We start from the raw sequence: 19,545 nt of genomic DNA on the forward strand, positions 1-19,545 counted from the left end.
TTTACCTTGAAATAAGTGCTGAAAGGTTATTTCACCGGGTGACACAGGTCTCTCCCCAGAAATAGATTTTTCCTCTGTCAAAATCCTTTTTTGCAATCACTTCTGAAAAAGTGGGTATTATAAGCCATCAAATACGTTATCTGCTTGAAAATGAAATTAGACAACTTGACAGAGTTTAATAGACACTGTCATTTTACTTTCTTCCTCCTAACCCCACTTTGTTTTACAATAATAGAACAATGAGCCTGTGACACCTGACATAGCTGAGTAGTGTAGATTTATCAGAAAATTTCTTCAGAAGTTGTAAAATATTCTCAGCTCAATATGTTTTTCTCTTAGTTAACATTAATCATGAAGATGAACGTTCACCAAATGTAAAAGGGAAGAGGCTAATTCCATGTCTTAATTGACCTCTTAGGGCTTGGCTTTTATCTTTACTGTATTTCACAACAAAAAACTAAGAACTGAAGTTGGGTCTGGGTATATAGTTTGGTTGGTTTCCACCAAAATCAGTTGTTTTGCCAAAACTTAAATGGCTTCTGCTTTCTTTGCTGTACTATTTTCAGATAAGGAATTTGCTGTAGTGTTTTCAATGTACAGTAATCTTTGTGGATGTTTGAGAAAGTCTATTTTCTGAGTCAGTGTGCTGGTTTCAAGAAAATTAAAACATGGTTTTGTTTTTCATGAGGGCCGTAGTAGTATGTACATTTCCATAACTATTATGAAGAGTTTTTGTTACTACCAACTAATTTCAATAAAACTTTAATGTCCTGCAGGTAAAGAATGCCTCTTAACACTTATTTTGAATTTTTCTCTACAGGGTTGTGTTACAAGAGTGACATGGTCTATCATTTATGGCTGATTCTCCAGTCTCTTGGACCACTATGTGGTCTGAAAAGTTTTCTAGATCTTCTGTCTGTATCAATGAAAGCAACTGCACCAGAGTTCCATTTATTAATGCTTTTTTGTGATTCTACTACTCATTTGGTTACGTAAGTGTCTCATCATGTTGATTCCTTAAGACTGACAATTTTTTAATACTAATATGTACCAGATTTTATATGAAAATAACAGATTTGTTTAGTGAAACAGAGAATATTGGTCATTAAGATTAAATGATCTACCTGATTATCAGATCATTGTTGAAATAATATTTGATATTAGCATTTTTTATTTTTGTTCATTTTTTATTTTTGTTAAAAGTAAAAAACCCATAGGAGACTTATGATTCCATATTCCTGAACTTTTGTCATTCCCATGACAAGTGGAAGAAGACTTGTAGTCACTGCCATTTATAGCTTCAGATCTCCTCCTGTTGAGACACAAGAAGGCACCCAGCAAGCACTGGACTTGAAGTGTTTTTGTGGACACCATGCCCGTACCCTTGTACAGAACTTAGAGATCCATGTTGTCCATAGTCTTGGAAGTGTGGAAATCCCATTGTCCCTAGATTTGTGGCATCCAGGTTTGAGGACTGTTCCTAGACTGGACTAGCCACCTCAGACTTGAGGTACTCCCAATAGAACATCTATGTGAGAAAGCATCAAACTCCTTTGGCTGGTCAATGGGCTCCCATTATCTGACACTACCACCTTAGCTCTGTGCTAAGGTTCTTGAGAGTCCTCAACATTCCCTCCTTTTATTTATGTTACATATTTGATAGAGTGTCTTCCTGTTTTTGTGGCACTAGAGTAATCTTGGCTGTCACGTAGTTGTGTAAGGACTTGGGTATGAGCGACATACTGGCTGGGTGTTAACTGGTTTATTGGTTGTTCCTTACTGAGATAAATATACAGAATCTTCGAAGATGTTATTGACGCGTGCGAGCGGTAATGTAGCGTCTACACACGGACAGGTAAAACAGAGATAAAAGGTTCAGACATCTGTGTTTGTTGGCAGACAAACAGATGGCAATATCAAGAGACATGATTAACGTACGGTGATGAAAAATACATCAGTGGAAAGGCCAGGAAATTCTACATATGGCCAATTGCATGAGATTCAAGACAGATTAATGGATACAATGCAATAGCATAATAAATGTGAAATGGAGAGACCTTTGGCGTCTTCACAAACAGAAACATACACACAGTTTGATACAGAAGATTCATTGGGACAGTATGAGTACATGATTAGAATGCTTTTGGAACAGTATGAGTACATGATTAGAATGCTTGCATGGCAATGCAAGTAGTGGTGATTGTACATACATTAAGACATCAATGCTTAGGGAGAGACAGACAGAAATATTGTATGGTTGAAATAGCATTCCTGTAGAGAAAGAAAATGAGACGCTGGCTTTGTCCTGTCCACTGCGATGATGACGATTGACGAACACACGAACACACACGTGTTTGGTAGAGGCAGCGTCGGGGCTGTTACAGTTGCAATATGTCAGTTGGTGATGTTTTAATCATTCTCAAATTTTGAGCTTTGCCTTAGCGTCAGTACCTCAGTGAAAATATCTCCAGTCATTGGTTTGGATTCCCAGTTTTGAGGTTACAGTAGTCAAATTTTCTTTTACTTTTACAGAGTTATGTTTATGTCAAATATTTGTAAAACAGGCTTATAGAGACAGAAATTTGTTTTATGACTTATGAAGAAAATTACTTTTGCTCTAATTCTTTCCATTTTTATCAGCTACCATATTCTCTTGTTCATTATACTGTAAACCAATAATTTATATCCTTCTTTGTGTAATGCCTCTGTCGTGGGTGGCTTCTTGCCTTGCCTTGCATGGTGCACCAGGTTTTGATGTAGGAAAAACTTATTTTTGGTAGTCGCTGTTAGAGTCCTCAAGGAGTTGCCCTTCCATGGTCTACCAGAGCTCCATGATGACCAGACTAATATCGAAGAATTCTCTTTTGTTTGTTCTCATGGCCGGGTATTGTGTCATATTGATAAACACTATAACACATGAAGGAGAATGTAATGGACTTAGAGATAAGAGGGCACTATCCCTTATCTTCAGCGAAGGTGTACCTGGGTTGTTTCCATTGTCAGAACCTGATAGAAGAAGAAGTGATTAATGCGCATGCCCAGTCTGCCATATTGTCGACAAACAGCTCACACAGGGACCAAGAAGCCGTTACTTCCTGTTGGTCAGTGCAGGATGATCCCTTGCCCAAATCCCATGCCTTTTCATCAGGAAAGTGGGAGGGTTTTGAGGAGTCAACAGCTACTATCAAAAATACATTTTTCTTATGTTAAAACCTGGTTTTTGATAGTGTTGTTGCTTGTTTCGCCCTCAAGGAGCTTTACAAAGAAATTGACAGGTGACAAAAAGGCTTAATCCCAACTACCCAAAGAAAAAAATTTTTGATCCGATGTCAAGCCCCGTTCTTTGTTCCAAATACCGTGAACTTATGTTTTAGGGTGAAGTACCACAGTGACTTACCTAAGCGTGCTGGGTTTGGTTGCAGTCTTGTTGCACCTTCCATAGCAATAGTTAGCATACCCACCCGTCAAGGAGACCCCTGGTTTTCACTGTAGTGCCTATGGGGTTAGGACTAACCACACCACCTACTGATACACAGTGTAATTGAATTTGTTCTCGCTCATGGCAATAATGTTTTAAAAATACTATCTGTGATGACCACCCTGTACAATCGGAGACTTCTTCGAAAGAGACATTTCTGAAGAAGGCCAATGATGTACTGACTTTCCTAATATTATGTGACCTAGCAAAGGAGTATGGATTTGCCTTTTTAATGAGGGACACTAAAATTATTCTCAACCCTTGTAGAGTGGTTTATTTGTGCTAGGGTGAAGGAAAATTGGACCCTCCAGGATGTTTGCCGTGACATCTAGGTAAACCTTATGCACATGAATCAGGCATAATGTTTTGTCTGCTAAATTGAGTTTTTGTATTAGAATAGATTTCCTTCTTAAAGGATTCTCATTCTTGGCAAGGAATGATTGGCCAAGGGACAGTAATAACTGATGGTCAGCTGTTTGCGTGTTGTATCGTCCCCATCTAAGAGAGCCCAGTTCACTAATACGAGCTCCTGATGCTACAGCAATCAAGAAGATCGCCTTTTGAGTTGTGGTTGTATTGGGTCAGCTGAATTGAGGGACTGATAGAAGTCTAAGCACCTTGTTCAGGGGTGAAGTACAGTAATTGGAAGCCTTTCGGGAGCTGGTCCTTGTAGTGCAAAAGACTGCAGAAGGGAAGTGACAATTTCTTTACTAGAGTCAATACCAAATTCATAAAGCAAGGGTTCCGCTAATGTATGCCATGATTGTTGCAACTGCAAGGCGTTTGTCTTCAAAAAGGTATATAAGAAGATAAAAGTGTTTCCACAGAAATCTCAACTTGGCTCTCAATATGGATATAATCTAAAAATATCTTCCATACGGACTGGTATTGTCAGATAGATGATATCCATAGTTTTTGCACTAGGTACCTAGCAATGTTAGCAATGTTGGGTGAGTAATTTTCATGGTAGACAATATTTAAAAAATCAACATGTGAAGGTCTTGGCTCAGAAACGAGGATGCATAGACGACTTTCCCTTTTACTGTCTGGGATAGAACAGCAGATGGTTGTAGAATTGATCTCTTTGCCTGTTGTTGGGGTAATAGGAACCAATGCCTGTTTGGCCAATTTGGGGCTATTAAGTAAGCTGTTCCTTTGAAGGTTATATGCTTGCTCAAAACCTTCGAAATCTGGGACAACAGAGGAAAAAGGTATATTGTCTTCCACTTGTTCCAGTCTTGTAGGAAGGTATCTCTTGATGTTGCTTGACTGTCCAAGTTGGGAGACACATACGCTGGGAGTTTGTGTTTCATATGTGGCGAACAGGTCCATTTCCGGTTGTGGAAGCATGTTGGCTATTGTTTGAAAAGAGTGGTTGTCCAACAACCACTCTGTTGAGGCTATCATTTTCGTTGATAGTCTGCTATTACATTTAGAGATCCTGTGAGGTGAATTGCAGACAAGTGCCACTTTCTTGCTTGCACCATCCAAAGGATGGCTAGCATTATCGTATTGAGAGGAGGTGAAAGTGATCCCGACTTCTTGATGCAGGACATTGCAGTCATGTTGTCTAGAACCAACAAAATGGGTGTCTCTTCTGGAGGTTTGAGTTTTACGAGAGGGAAAAAGACAGCCATCAGCTCCAGGAAATTGATATGACAATTCCTCAAAGTGGCTGACCACCCCCCTGCCATTGACGATCCTCCCAATGTCCTCCCCAACCTGTCAACAGAGCTGTTTTGCCAGAGATTCCTTCCGAGTCCAAGGTGGAGGTATCGCCCCAACTTTTTTATTATTTTGATGAGGTCAGTCTGACATCTTTTTTCTCACATGCAATAGCCCGAATTTGTTCACATTTTTTAGTTACAATTTGGGTATTGGATCTATTACTGATGCGAACAACAGCAGGCCCATCATACATTCTAATTGCTGTCTGGAAACCTTGGGCTGTGCAAAGAATGTTTTGAGGTCTTTCATTATTATGTTTTAAGTATTGATGGGGAGAGACAACTGGTCATGAAGAATATCCCAACACAGTCCGAGTCACTAAAAGCGTCTGCTGTGCATGAGGCAGGATTTTTTCCGATTTATTGTAAAACCTTTTGACAGGAGTCTGTTGACCACTGCTCTTAGGTTTTTCAAGCACTCTTTAATTGTTGGCCCCCAGATTAACCAATCATTTAGGTAATTTATTAGTTGTATTCCTTCTTGTCTGAGTTCTCGAACAACTACGGTTGCTAATTTTATAAAAACTCTTGGGGCAATGTTTAGCCCAAAGTACATGAATTAGAACCTGTACTTGTCTTTCCCTATCTGGAACCCTAGGAAGGGGTGTAAGGGAACCGTTGGATTGGCGTACGATGCGACATAACCCCGGAACATGCGTCGTAAACCGGGATATAATTTCTGATGAATATATTTGAAAAGCGCGTCGTAACCTTGGAACGTCAGAAGTCGGACCCGTCAGTAAACCAGAACTGCCTGTATATATATATATATATATATATATATATATATATATATATATATATATATATATATATATATATATATATATATATATATATATATATATATATATATATATACACATATATAAATAAAGATAAAATCCATGAAGGAAACGGAAACACTGGAGTGCTCTGAGGCCTTTCGACGCTAGGTCCTTTACTTAGCAGACTGAAGAAATATAAAAGTATGTTTACAAAGAAAGCTAATATAAATGACAGATGGGGATTATAAAGGAAACATATGTACCTGGAATCCAACACAATTGAAGAATTAGTAGAACTGCCAAAACAGGATTAAATATTTAAGAGGTTTTTACAAAGGATTAGGATCAACCGTTCGGGAGCAGGGACAGGACAATTAAAAGATTATACAGGTTCGTGACTGACCACCTAAAAAATTTTCAGGTGGTCAGTCACGAACCCATATAATCTTTTAATTTTCCTGTCCCTGCTCCTGAATGGTTGATCCTAATCCTTTGTAAAAACCTCTTAAATATTTAATCCTGTTTTGGCTTTTAGGTGGTCAGTCACGAACCTGTATAATCTTTTAATTGTCCTGTCCCTGCTCCTGAATGGTTGATCCTAATCCTTTGTAAAAATCTCTTAAATATTTAATCCTGTTTTGGCAGTTCTACTAATTCTTCAATTGTGTTGGATTCCAGGTACATATGTTTCCTTTATAATCCCCATCTGTCATTTATATGAGCTTTCTTTGTAAACATACTTTTATATTTCTTCAGTCTGCTAAGTAAAGGACCTAGTGTCGAAAGGCCTTCACAGCACTCCAGTGTTTCCGTTACCTTCGTGGATTTTATCTTTATTTATATATTCATCATGTTCCATATTTTTGTGATTCAGTTATACAGTATATATACAGTATATATATATATATATATATATATATATATATATATATATATATATATATATATATATATATATATATATATATATATATGTGTGTAATGATAGTGTGTCAAGGATGACAATCAACATTTCAGTATATTTACTGTTTTTGAGTGTGCTGGCATCTTAGTTATGCAGCTATAGAAAACTTTATACAAAGGTTTCTTCACTTGCATAAACAGAAAGTGAATTAACTGGCCAATATTTGCTGTGCTGTATTTTTTTAAGAGGTTTTATGTCATAATGTGAAAACATTCTCATTTTCTAAGGAATGGGATTTTATTTTAAGAAGTGAGTAGTCATTGTTTTTATAGAAATATGTTATTTATGTTTAACATTGATTCAATTTCAGAGTTTTGGATGATCTCGAAATGTATGAGCACCAGAAGCCTTTTAGTATCACTGATTATTCAGCAATGGCATCATTCCTCAATAACTTCATATACAAGGTAAACTCTAATTCACTTTGCAGTACAGTATAATAATAATAATAATAATAATTATTATTATTATTATTATTATTATTATTATTATTATTATTATTATTATTATCATCATTGTCTATCACAGTCATCCTATTTGACTGGGTTGATTTTATAGTGTGGGGTTCTGGGTTGCATCCTGCCTCCTTAGGAGTCCATCACTTTTCTCACTATGTGCACTGTTTCTAGTAGCACACTTTTCTGCATGAGTCCTGGAGCTACTTCGGCATCTAGTTTTTCCAGATTCCTTTTCAGGGATCTTGGGATCATGCCTAGTGTTCCTATGATTATGGGCAGAATTTCCACTAGCATATTCCATATCCTTCTTATTTCGATTTTCAGGTCTTGATACTTACCAATTTTTCAATTTCTTTCTCATCTACTCTGGTGTCCCATGGTATTGCGACATCAGTGAGTGATACTTTCGTCTTGATTTTGTCATTCAACGTCACGTCTGGTCTACTGGCACATATCACCCTATCTGTTCTGATACCATAGTCCCAGAGGATCCTTGCCCGATCATTTTCTATCACTCCCTCAGGTTGATGTTCATACCACTTATTACTGCAAGCTAGATGGTGTTTCTTGCAGAGGCTCTAGTGGAGGGCTTCTGCTACTGAATCATTCCTCTTTTTGTACTGGTTCTGTGCAAGTGCTGGGCATTCACTTGCTATGTGGTCTATGGTCTCGTCTTTCATATTGCACTTCCGGCATATGGGTGAGATGTTATTTCCATCTATGGTTCTTTGGACATAGCTGGTTCTTAGGGCCTGATCTTGTGCCGCTGCTAGCATTCCTTCTGTTTCCTTCTTGAGTTCTCCCCTCTGTAGCCATTGCCATGTATCATCCCTGGCCAGTTCTTTTGTCTGTCTCATGTACTGCCCATGCATTGGTTTGTTGTGCCATTCCTCTGTTCTCTTTTTCATTCTCCTGTCTGTTTATTTCTGGGACTTCGTCTACTTTTATCAGTCCTTCTTCCTATGCACTCCTTAGCCACTTGTCTTCACTGGTTTTCAGATATTACCCCAGTGCTCTGCTCTCGATGTTGACATAGTCCTCTATGCTTAGTAGCCCTGTACCCCCTTCCTTTCGTGTTATGTGTAGTCTGTCTCTATTTGCTCGTGGGTGTAGTGCTTTGTGTATTGTCATGTGTTTTCTAGTTTTCTGGTCTATGCTGTGGAGTTCAGCCTTCGTCCACTGCACTACTCCTGCGCTGTATCTGATTACTGGTAATGCCCATGTGTTTATGGCTTTCATCATGTTTCTGGCGTTGAGTTTTGACTTGAGTATCGCCTTAATTCTGCATATATTCTTTCCTGATCGTGTCCTTTATCTCTTGGTGTTTTATATCCTTTCCTTCTATTATTCCCAGGTATTTGTATCCTGTCTCATCTATGTGTTTGGTACTATTTCTGTCTGGTAGCTTTGTCCCTTCAGTCCTTGTTACTGTGCCTTTTGTATGTTGACCAAGGTGCATTTTTCTATTCCAAACTCCATCCTGATGTCCCCAGATACAATCCTTATGGTTAATGCTGTTGCCTCCTTTCTTGAGTTGGTACCCAGTATCCATCTTCTGCAGTACTTTTGTCTTGGGAACCATGGCTACTACGAATAGTGGGGACAGTGAGCCGCCTTGAAAGATCCCTCTCCTGATGTTAACCTCTGCTAGTCTTATCCTAGAGCTTGTAAGTGCTCTATTCCAGTTGCGCATTGTATTTTTAAGGAAGCTGATGGTGTTTTCCTCTGCGCCACATGTTTTCAGGTATTCTATCAGCCATGTGTGTGGTATAATGTCGAAGGCTTTCTTGTAGTCAATCCATGGCATGCTTAGGTTGGTTCTCCTCTTACTATTCTTCATTACCATTTTGTCTATTAGGAGCTGGTCTTTTGTGACCCTACACTTCCTTCTGCAGCCTTTCTGTTGGTGGGGGATGGTGTTTGTATCCTCTAGGTAGTTGTATAGCCTTTCACTGCTGATAACTGTTAGTAACTTCCACATTACTGGTAGGCAGGTGATAGGCCTGTAGTTAGTTGCTATATTTCTCTTGTTCTTGTCTTTCTGTACTAAGGATGTTCTCCCTGTGGTCATCCATTTGGGCGCATGGTGGTTTGTGATACAATGCTGGAGTTGTTCTGCTGTTCTTGGATGTAGGGATTTGAAGTTATTGAGTCAGTATCCATGGACTTCATCGGGACCTGGGCTTTCCATTTGGGCATTTTCTTTAGTTGGTGTTTGTGTCTGTCGTGATGTTGGTGAATCTTTGTTTTATTCTCCCCATTTCCTCTGCCTTGATTTCCTAGGGCCACGTTGCATGTTTGTTGTGTGATACCGGATTAGGCTACTCCCACTGGTTTCTCAGAGTCTCTTACTTGGTTCAGCTTCAGGAATTTCTTGGTGGTTGTCTTCCCCTCGTAGCTGACTGTATAGTCTTTTCTGGTCGGTTCCAAAGAGTTTGTTCTGTTGGTATCCTTTATTCCTGTTCATGTACCATTGGATCTTGTGTGCTTTGGCTGTAAGCCTCTGTTTTATATCTTCTGTTGTGTTGTTTAGTCCCTTCTCCTGTACTTTGTATTTCTCATTCAGTTCCTCTCTTGTTTTCTTGCTTCTTAGCCTCTTTTCAGCCATCTCTTTCAGATTACTCAAGTTAGATCTCATCGCCATGATTTGTTTTTCCAGGCGCCTTTTCCAAGGCGGTTGCTGTTTTGGTTTCTGTTGCTTTGGTTGTGATGGTGGTGTTGATGATTGTATCCCCGTGAGTTCTACTACTAGCCTTGCTCCTGCATATGTCAGGTTATTTGTTTCTGTGATACTGGTGGTGTGTTTTAGTCTCATTATTTCATTAACACTACTTGTTTTTTCCCTTGTTTCTTTGTGTTGTAGACTTTCATGCTTGACTTTCATGGAGGGGATGTTTATTCTTTCTGTATCTGGCTTCATCCATTGTCTGATCTTTTCCACCCATTCTGGCCTCTCTGTTACATCTTCGGTGTTTCCTTGTGTTGTTGTTTGGTAGCTCATCATTCCTGTTGTTTTCTGTGTCATTGTCTCTTAGTTCGTCTTCTTGTCCTTTGTTGCTGGGTGTTATTTCTCTTTCCAGTTCGTCTCTTTCTGTTGTGGAGAGCCAGTTCTTTTTCTTTTATGTTCCTTACTTGGTCTGTCAGCCTCTGTTCTGTTTGTGGGGTGTTATTTCTCCCATTCCAGGTGTTGACCAGTCTTCTTTTGTCTCCTCTTTCTGCCAGGTTACTGCTGATGTAGCATCTCATATTTCCTTATTTTCTTCTCTTCTCCATTCCTTCTTCAGGTTTGCCTCTGTAGCACCAGTCTCTGGTTGCTGGTTACTGTCGTTGTGGTGGTCAGTCGCTGGATGACGGCCTCCAAGTACCTAACCGTCCTCCCCGTCGATTGGGTTGTATACCTGGCTGCCAGACGAAGCTCTTCTGTTGCCAGAGGTTCCATTTACGTCGTTGTCATTTATTCTTTCATTTCTTTCCATCATTGCTGAGGTTTGCTATTTCAACCCATAGCTGGACCCTACCCCATCGAGAATAGGTACTGTACTCATTTATGGCTGAGTAGACTGAGGAAATTATGGTAATGATCCTCTCCCAAGGAATCAACGCCGAGGAGAGCGGTCACCCATCCAACAACTGACCAGCCATCTTCTTAACACAATTTAAGGAGAAAATGTTCAGGAAACTACTCTTCAATAATTAATCTAGATATAATCACTATAGTTTTTAGTCCAGGTACTACATAAGTGAATAATGCCATTGCTATGAGAATTATTATTCCTCTAGTCATGGGAAACTGTTAACCAACCCTAAGGATGAAGCTGAGCTGCTGCATAGTGCCTCTGAGGCTAAATAGTCTTAAGTTGACGATCCCATTCCTGGTATCTGTCGTGTTTACCTGAGGAAATGTACATTTTGCTCAAGGAACATTATGAGGGTCTTAAATAATCTTTGAAGTTCAGTGAAGATCCAGATATATTCTATCACTTAATAAAACCATGTGTTTGGTAATTCCTTGTAAACTCCATTTCTTGTATCATTTAGAGTTTTTTAGATTGTCTGTTTTGTCCAGCGGAGCAAAAATTTTACTAAACAGCTCTTGTTTCTCCATCCTTTCAGTTGTATGTAATATTACTGAAAGCGATCTTTTAGTCCATATGTTAATACTAGGATTCTAGACATTGTTTCTGGCAGCCAGTGCACAAATGGGGAAGAGTGAGGTAAGGTTTACGTGGTGTACACAATTGGGTTGTGTTTCATGGTGATCGGAAGTCCAATGCAATTTATTATTTGAAAAAGTTGTTGTTTGAAGTGATCATAACCAACATCCCCATCAGGTTTATTTTTATCAGTATTTTTTGTTTTTGAGAATTTGATGGTCCCAAAATATGTTTGTGGCAGAGGGCTTTCTGACTGGTTATGGATATAGAAATAGTTTTTTTATTGCTTGCCATGGATTTATTTTTCACTGTACAGTCGACCCCCAGTATTCACGGGATAAGTGTACCACAACCCTCGGCGAATAGCTAAAATCAATGAATACTTGACATCCGTCTAAAAATGCTTTAACTGCCTATTTTGATGGTTCAGCCACCAAAAAACCCCCTCTAACAATTCTTATAATTGAGTATTTTAATAGTTCTATCATAAAACATGCATTTAGTCATGAAGATGATGTGAAAATACAGTAATTAGTGAATATTTCTCTATGAAAAATACCACGAATAGGCGAATTTTCTGCGAATAATGTATATATATGTTCTGCAGAAAAATCTGCAAATAGGTGAAGCCGCGAATCCAGAACTGCGAATAGCCAGGGGTCCACTGTACATTGCTGATTTTTGGGTCATTTTCAAACCAAATACTTTTCATGTATTGTAGTGTGTTAAAAAAAAGAAAAGTGTCATAAGCAAAACACCAGAATGAGAGTGCTGAAAATTTAGGGGCACATGGCATCATCAGAATCTAAAGGGTTGTGAATACTGTAACATCCTTAACATCATCACAATATCAAGGGTTGGGAGTAACATGATGTCTCCCCCTGATCTCACCCCTTTGATGAGGTTTGGGCTTAGGGATCTGCTGCAGGGAGTGTATGCCCTTTTAAGCCTACTCTCTTTGCTGTGGATTCAACTGAACATTGGGGCCTGTAACTTTTATTCCTCCTTCTATAAATTTTCCCCTTCCCTTCTTCCTCTTTCGTTGAGGACCTTTGCATGGTATTGAATTACAGCAATCACTACTCTTGTAACTTTGAAGGAGGGTGGAGTTGGATGGCATGCTGCTCCACCCGCAGAACTAGAGTACCGGACGTGGTTGAGCAAGGGGAAATTTTGATGTTAAACCATGCTCTCAGTGCACAGTCCAATCTCGACAGACTGACAACCCTTAAGGCACTGAAGGTATGGTGTATATCTAGGTGAGGGTCCCAGAGAAGTTACCACTGTGGGTAACAGTATTGCTCCTCCCCCTGTTGGACATCCCCGGCGAGAGGGACCTCATCCTGGATGAAATTTATATTATTTGTTGTATGACGACTTACTTAAACTTCCCTATGACTTCTGGCATGGCAATGGACTGTTCACAGGAGAGCTCAATTTATCAAAATCAAGGTGGTATTAAAACCTTATACCGTATAACAAATCCAAGAGAAGTAGAAATCATTGTGACCCAGCCTTGACTCACTTTTGACTCCCTCTGTGGAAATGGAAGTTGGTCAAGGTTTCTAACCTTGGAAATGAAACAAAACATTCCAGCCATAAAGTTAGAAAATTACTTAGTAAGCGGACATTCAGCAAGAGAAATGTCGGTCAGACAAATAAAAGAAAAGACAAGGTTTATGAAGCCACAACAAAAAGCCAGTCTGGAGACTATTTGTCTCTAAAAAGTATTGATAATATAAATGTGAAAATAAAAAAAAGATACTATGAACAGCATTCAGGGTACCATTGTACTACCTGACAATAACAATGAAGAGGTCGAGAAGAATCTGCTGTTGGACTGTCTTTAAAAGAGATATCCCAAAGTCCAAGATTGTGAGGTACATAAACAGAACAATAAAATATTAAGAATTGCAAAAATTTAAATTTAAAGGTCATGATCTACCTCAAAGCTTAAAAATTTGAGACCTTATGTCCCAAAGCCAGTACAGTGTCAAAGTTGTAATAAATATGGGCACACAAAAAAAAGATTGTAGAAATAAACTTGAACATGGTAATTGAGGATCTGACGAACATACCACATAATGGAAGTGCAGTGAGCCAAAGTAATTTATGTAAACTGTGGGCAAGATCATCATGCAAGGTCCAAAGAATGCATGCATTATATATACAACACAAAATTGAAAATATTACAGGAAAGAACAGGGATATTTATAAAAGAGGCTAAATTAGAATGGAAGGTGAGAGGAATTCAAGATCCAGCTAAGAAACATACATATTCTTCAATAACAAGGACCAGTAATGAAATAAAAACACACACATAGATGTAACAAATCATAAGGACAAATCTCAAGAAGAAACAAATGGTAAAGAATCAAGAAACAGGTGCAAATGATATGGATAATATTTTATCAGATTCATTTGAAATGTTAATGCATATAGTACAAAAAGACTACTACAGAAGTAGCAAAGGAAAGTTGTGATGGACCAGAAATTAAAGATAAAAAAAGACCTTTGGAAAGAACACCACCCAAAATAAAATAAAAACTATTATTAGAGAAATATCAGCCAAACCAAAGACAAAAGATATGGAGAAAGAACACGAACAAAAACAGGCTAAGAATATACCTTTATCTCCTCAAATAATAGTAAAACCTATGGAAGCAGATATCCGAAACACCGAAGAAGTAGAAGAGAACCATACCATAGATAAGAATGATAATGTCAAGGGAGAAGAGATTATTCCATCACCAGTAATTGGTACAACAAGAGCAAATGAAACAAAAAATATACATAACCCATGTGAATGTAATGAATGATTCACTGAATTGTGCAGTAATAACAAAAACATAACAAAAGATGGTTTAACAAACATTATAAGAAATTTTATGAAAAATAGAAAAAAGAAACCACTGATTTGAACGCCCATGAAAAAGTTGCATGTGCATTGAAATCTTAATATTTTACAAAAAACAAATAAATGTTGTGAGTAAATTAGAAAAAAATCCAAGTTTATAAGTAAAAAAACAAAAAAAAGCAAAACTTGACCGCTGTAACATAATATTTTCAATAGCTATATTATACAATGGAACGTAAATAATCTGCAGACCAGATTACACTTAGGAGAAATACAACGATTACTAAAATATGAACCAATGATGATGTGTTTACATGCCAACAAAACTATTAACAGTATGTAAATACACTTTAGCCTCTACATCATGTGAGGAAGAAGGAATTTAGGTACAGCCATGTATGTACATAACAAAGTAGTATATGACCAAGTACCTGTAAACTACTGACTTGCAAATATCAGGTATTGAAATCCGAATAAATACCAATAATTATGTAATTTATCATGTATGCAACCAACCTAATAAAAATTATGACATTGATAAACTTAAAGAATTACTTAACAATGCCATGGAACCTACATTAATAGTAGGTGATTTTAATGCTCACAAACCAATATAAGACCATAATTGTACAAACTCAAATAGAGCGGGAAGTGAAATAGGAGAATTCATGGATACAAATAATGTGTAGTATAAATGATGACAAAATCAGTACATGTTATTCAAAAACACATGGAATGTTTTTCTTAGTATACTTAACACAAACTCAGTGTGCCTTAAGTATATTGATGACTTGTATACGAGTGATCATTTCCCAAGATTAATTTCCTTATTATAAAACAATCATGCAAAGTAGGTCCCTTACTATAACATTTATAAAGTGGATTTGGAGCAATATGAAATGCACACTATGAATATCCCACCATTTGAATGATTAAAAGACCATAATTAAACATAAATTTCTCATTGATTTCGTTAAACATGCTGCTGATAAAGCAGAATTAATAAAAATAAAACACTCAGTAGGGAGACGATTAGATAATTTGAATAAAAAATTCAATAAAATGAATAAAACATTACTAATATTAGAAGGAACTTTACAAAAAAAGGGATTTTGACAAAGGAAAAATCTATTTCTGAGGGAGGCCCCGTGTCACCCGGTGAAATTCCATTCTTACACGAATTTCTAGGTATAAATATTGCTAAATATACCAGAGAAAAAAGCTTTCAGGAATGCTGGAGTTACTACCCCCAGATCGAGCATCTTCAATGAAGACGTCGGTATAACCAAGGCTGAGTGAAGGAATCACAACCACAGAGCCACACTTGACAGACATCCCCATGTCAAGATCTGCGGGAAGAGCGAGGGGCCGTACCAGCGCCCACGCTCACCTGCCCGCCACACAGCGACTCCAGCGCCATCTGAACTCATTCCAGACTAGCACCACCCCCAGGCTTGGCATGAGCCAGTAGGGGGGGCGAACCTGCTCCTGAAAATACTCCAGGGAGGGTCACCGGGTGACACGGGGCCTCCCTCAGAAATAGATTTTTCCTTTGTCAAAATCCCTTTTCTGAGTTCAGCCCCGTGTCACCCAGTGAAATAGTGTCAGAGAATCATGCCAAGACTGCAAAGCTACAACAGAATACAAAAGGTGATCAGAAAGAAACATGCTGTGGAGAAATAGATTTAATTAAGATATCTCAACAATGAAAATTAGACTTAACTACTGTATAGGTAAATACTGGTGGAATAACGCACCCAACATCATAAAGATACAATGAAAATGTAAACTTAACCTAGGAACAAAGTAGAATGACCAAAATACAGTACAATTAGGGGTAGAATAAAGGGCCCCTATAACTCAATGGAATAACCAGTAATTATAAACTTAAATCTAAGAACCATGAGATATATATAAAAATAGGAATTGAGGTACATGAAGCAAAATAAAAACCGCTTCAGTACCTCTAACTTAATCTAAATCCACAACATATCAAATCCAATCCACAAGACAAACAATAGCCAGGTAATACTAGTATCGATTATGAGGAGCAAGGCAGTGAGGCATGATTGATCCAGAAAGGCAGGCAGTGAAATAAATGAGGCAGGCAGGCGGGGGGAAAAGGAAAGGGATAAGGATAATTAAGGTGGGGAGATGACACTCCCCACAGCCACTGTAGAAAATTTCAGAGCTTTGAGTGATTTTAAATAGTGGCGTTTAAACACTAGAGGTGATTTCCATCCTGTATACTTGGTAAGTTCAGCAAAATCCATATTATAAAAATAATTAGTGGAGGTAGCTACTGCTCGGATATCATGAACCTTTGGGACTGAATCCGGGTTAGCTTGTTTAATAAAATACAGAATTTGCTGTCTTATAGCGTTCAACGAGAGAGTACCACCTTTCTCCCTGATAAAAAGAGGACCCGACTTAAACTGTGGAGTTCTTTGTAGGTAAGACTTTAAGGTATATACTGGACATAAGGACTGGTCCTGAGGAAGAGGCACCACCTTCCAGGGGGACCACCTGTCCTGAGGGTCTTCATTCTTTGCTAGGAACATATGATCAGGGGAAAGGAGGACTTCTCCGGACGGAAGGAAATCAACATGATCATCACCTCTAGTGAGGGCCGATAGCTCTGAAATTCTGGCACCTGAAGCCAAGCTAATCAGAAACAAGGTTTTCCTTAACAGATCCAGATACGAGCATAGAGAGTTATCAATGTCAGTGGCTAATTTCAAAACATCGTTGAGGAACCAGGTAACGGAATGTGGGCGTGTTACTGGTCTCAAACGGGTGCATGCTCTAGGGATGGAGGAGTATGAATCTGTAAGGTCGATTTTGAAACCGTGCAAAAATACCTTCTTTAAGGCTGATTTAGCTGTAGTAATAGTGGCCGGGGAAAGGCCTTTTTCAAACAGTGACCTAAAGAAAGTAACCGCTAGGTTGGTTGTCATAGTTTGAGCTCCAGATGCCTTTCAAAAAGGATGCCAATTTTTTTGACTGCTGAGTCATACTGTCTGAGAGTAGAATCTCTCTTATCAGATTCCAGAAACAGTGTTGACGGGTCAATGTTTGCTCCCTTCTTTGCAGCAAACTTTATAAAGTCCATAAAACCAGGGCATTCTGAATCCTTAAGGAAGTTGACACAGTCTTTGTTTGTACTACTTGGGTCAGTCTGGGTTTGGGTATCTGATGACACCGCAACTTGAGTTCCTGGAGCAGAGGGAACCAGTTGCTCTTGGCCAATAGGGAGCTACCAGAGCTAGTTGGCTGTTGAATGACCTGAGTTTGGGCAGAACTTTCAACAACATGTTTATTGGGGAAACAGGTAGATCCTTTCCCAACAGTTCCAGTCTATGGACATCGCATCCGTGGCGAAAGCCTGGGGTCCAGGTTGGGAGCCACGTAACAGGAAGCTTGTGATTGTTCTCCGTGGCGAACAGATCCACTTGGAGACCGGAACCCGCGGCGAATCCATTGAAGGAGTCCCGTCCAGAGACCACTCCGTCTCCAACGGAGTAGTCCTGGACAGGAGTCCGCCACCACGCCCGCACCCCGCTAGGTGGGTGGCTGACAGATGCCAGCCGTGCTTGTTCGCCAAGGAGAAGATAGCTACCATCACCTGGTTTACGCGACCTGATTTGGAGCCGCCCCTGTTGATGCAATGAACCACCAAGGCGCTGTCCAACACAAGCCTGATGTGAATCTGGCCGGCGGGGCGAAGTTTCTTGAGCGTTAGAAACACTGCCATAGCTTCCAAGGTGTTTATATGAAACTGTTGGAACATTGTAGACCATGTTCCTTGAACTTTTTGTTTTGGTGAGTACCCTCCCCAACCGCTTAATGAAGCGTCTGTGTGGATTACCAACACCGGAGGGGGAAATTGGAGTGGAACCGACTTCGACAGGCCACTGGCTGTGGACCATGGCCGAGCCTTGTCTTCAAGGCGGGATTGAAGAGACCCTGTCTCTGAGCCTGACATTGGCTCGTCTCCACCACACTCTGTTTATATCTTTTAGTTTCGCTTTCAAGAGCAGGTCCGTCACTGAGGCGAACTGAAGGGAGCCAAGAATTCTCTCTTGAGACCGGCAGGATGCTGCTTTGTCCTTCAAAAATTTCCTGGTAGCGGCGGCAATCTCCTTCCCTTGGATGGCGGGAGGGACAGCCTGTACGAGGTCAGGTCCCATTGGAGACCTAGCCACTGGAACCGGGATTCGGAGTCAGGCGGGACTTCTCCTGTTCAACTGAAAGCCTAACGACTCCAGGAACTTGATCACTATGGTCGTAGCCTTCGGCACTCCTGAACTGTCGGAGCCCAGATTATCCAATCGTCCAGGTAAGCTGCCAGGGAGATTCCCCGGGACCGTAGTTGCTGAACGACTGTTTCCGCCAGTTTCGTAAAAATTCTGGGGGCTACATTGAGTCTGAAAGGCATGACTCTGAAGGAGTAGGCTTGTTTCCCGAGCTTGAAACCCAGGAAGGGAGAGAAGTTCCGCGCAACCGGGACGTGATAGTAAGCGTCTGCAAGATCGATAGAGGTGGTGATGGCTCCACGCGGAAGTAGAGTCCGTACTTGAGCTACCGTAAGCATGCGAAACTTGTCGCATCTTATGTAGCGATTTAGACGTGACAGATCTAGAATCACTCTTTGTTGACCGGAATCTTTCTTTGGAACAGTGAACAACCTGCCTTGAAATTTGAGGTGCCTTACTTTCTTTATTGCTCTCTTGTTGAGAAGCTCCGTCACAAAATCCTGTAGGGTTTTGGAGGGGGGTTGGTAAAACCTGGTCAAGGGAGGGGGATCCTTGATCCAGCTCCAACCCAGACCTTTGGACACAATACTGTGTGCCCAGGGGCTGAGGGTCCACTGGTCTTTGAACCAGTAAAGGCGACCACCTACCTGACTGGTCTCAGTGGGAGGAAGAGGGTTTGCTTCCTCTACCACGGCCTGATTTTCCCGAGAGGTGGATCCAGCTCTGCCTCTGTATGGGGCTCGACCTCTCCCCCCTTGCGCTTCTATTAAGGCCATGAAAGACCCCACGGCCCTCATAGGTGGAATTGTACGCTGGGGAGGAGACGTGCGATGGTGCAGCAGGGGTTGGGCTGGTTGAACCAGCACGTATTGATGGGGTTGAGC

The 19,545-nt window shown here is 39.9% G+C and overlaps 1 protein-coding gene across 2 annotated transcripts in view; it reads left to right on the forward strand.

Annotated features, from left to right (window-relative positions):
• The window catches only part of LOC136849338 (ubiquitin-protein ligase E3B), a 961,194-nt gene that overhangs the window by 415,958 nt on the left and 525,691 nt on the right, over positions 1 to 19,545 (forward strand). For both annotated transcript variants that reach the window (XM_067122700.1, XM_067122699.1), the window contains exons 10-11: positions 821 to 992; positions 7,247 to 7,343. In XM_067122700.1, coding sequence (XP_066978801.1) covers positions 821 to 992; positions 7,247 to 7,343 — 269 coding nt within the window. The remainder of the gene's footprint in view (positions 1 to 820; positions 993 to 7,246; positions 7,344 to 19,545) is intronic.

The sequence above is a fragment of the Macrobrachium rosenbergii genome, chromosome 20 (genome assembly GCF_040412425.1).
Source record: "Macrobrachium rosenbergii isolate ZJJX-2024 chromosome 20, ASM4041242v1, whole genome shotgun sequence".
Taxonomy (NCBI): Eukaryota; Metazoa; Arthropoda; class Malacostraca; order Decapoda; family Palaemonidae; genus Macrobrachium; species Macrobrachium rosenbergii.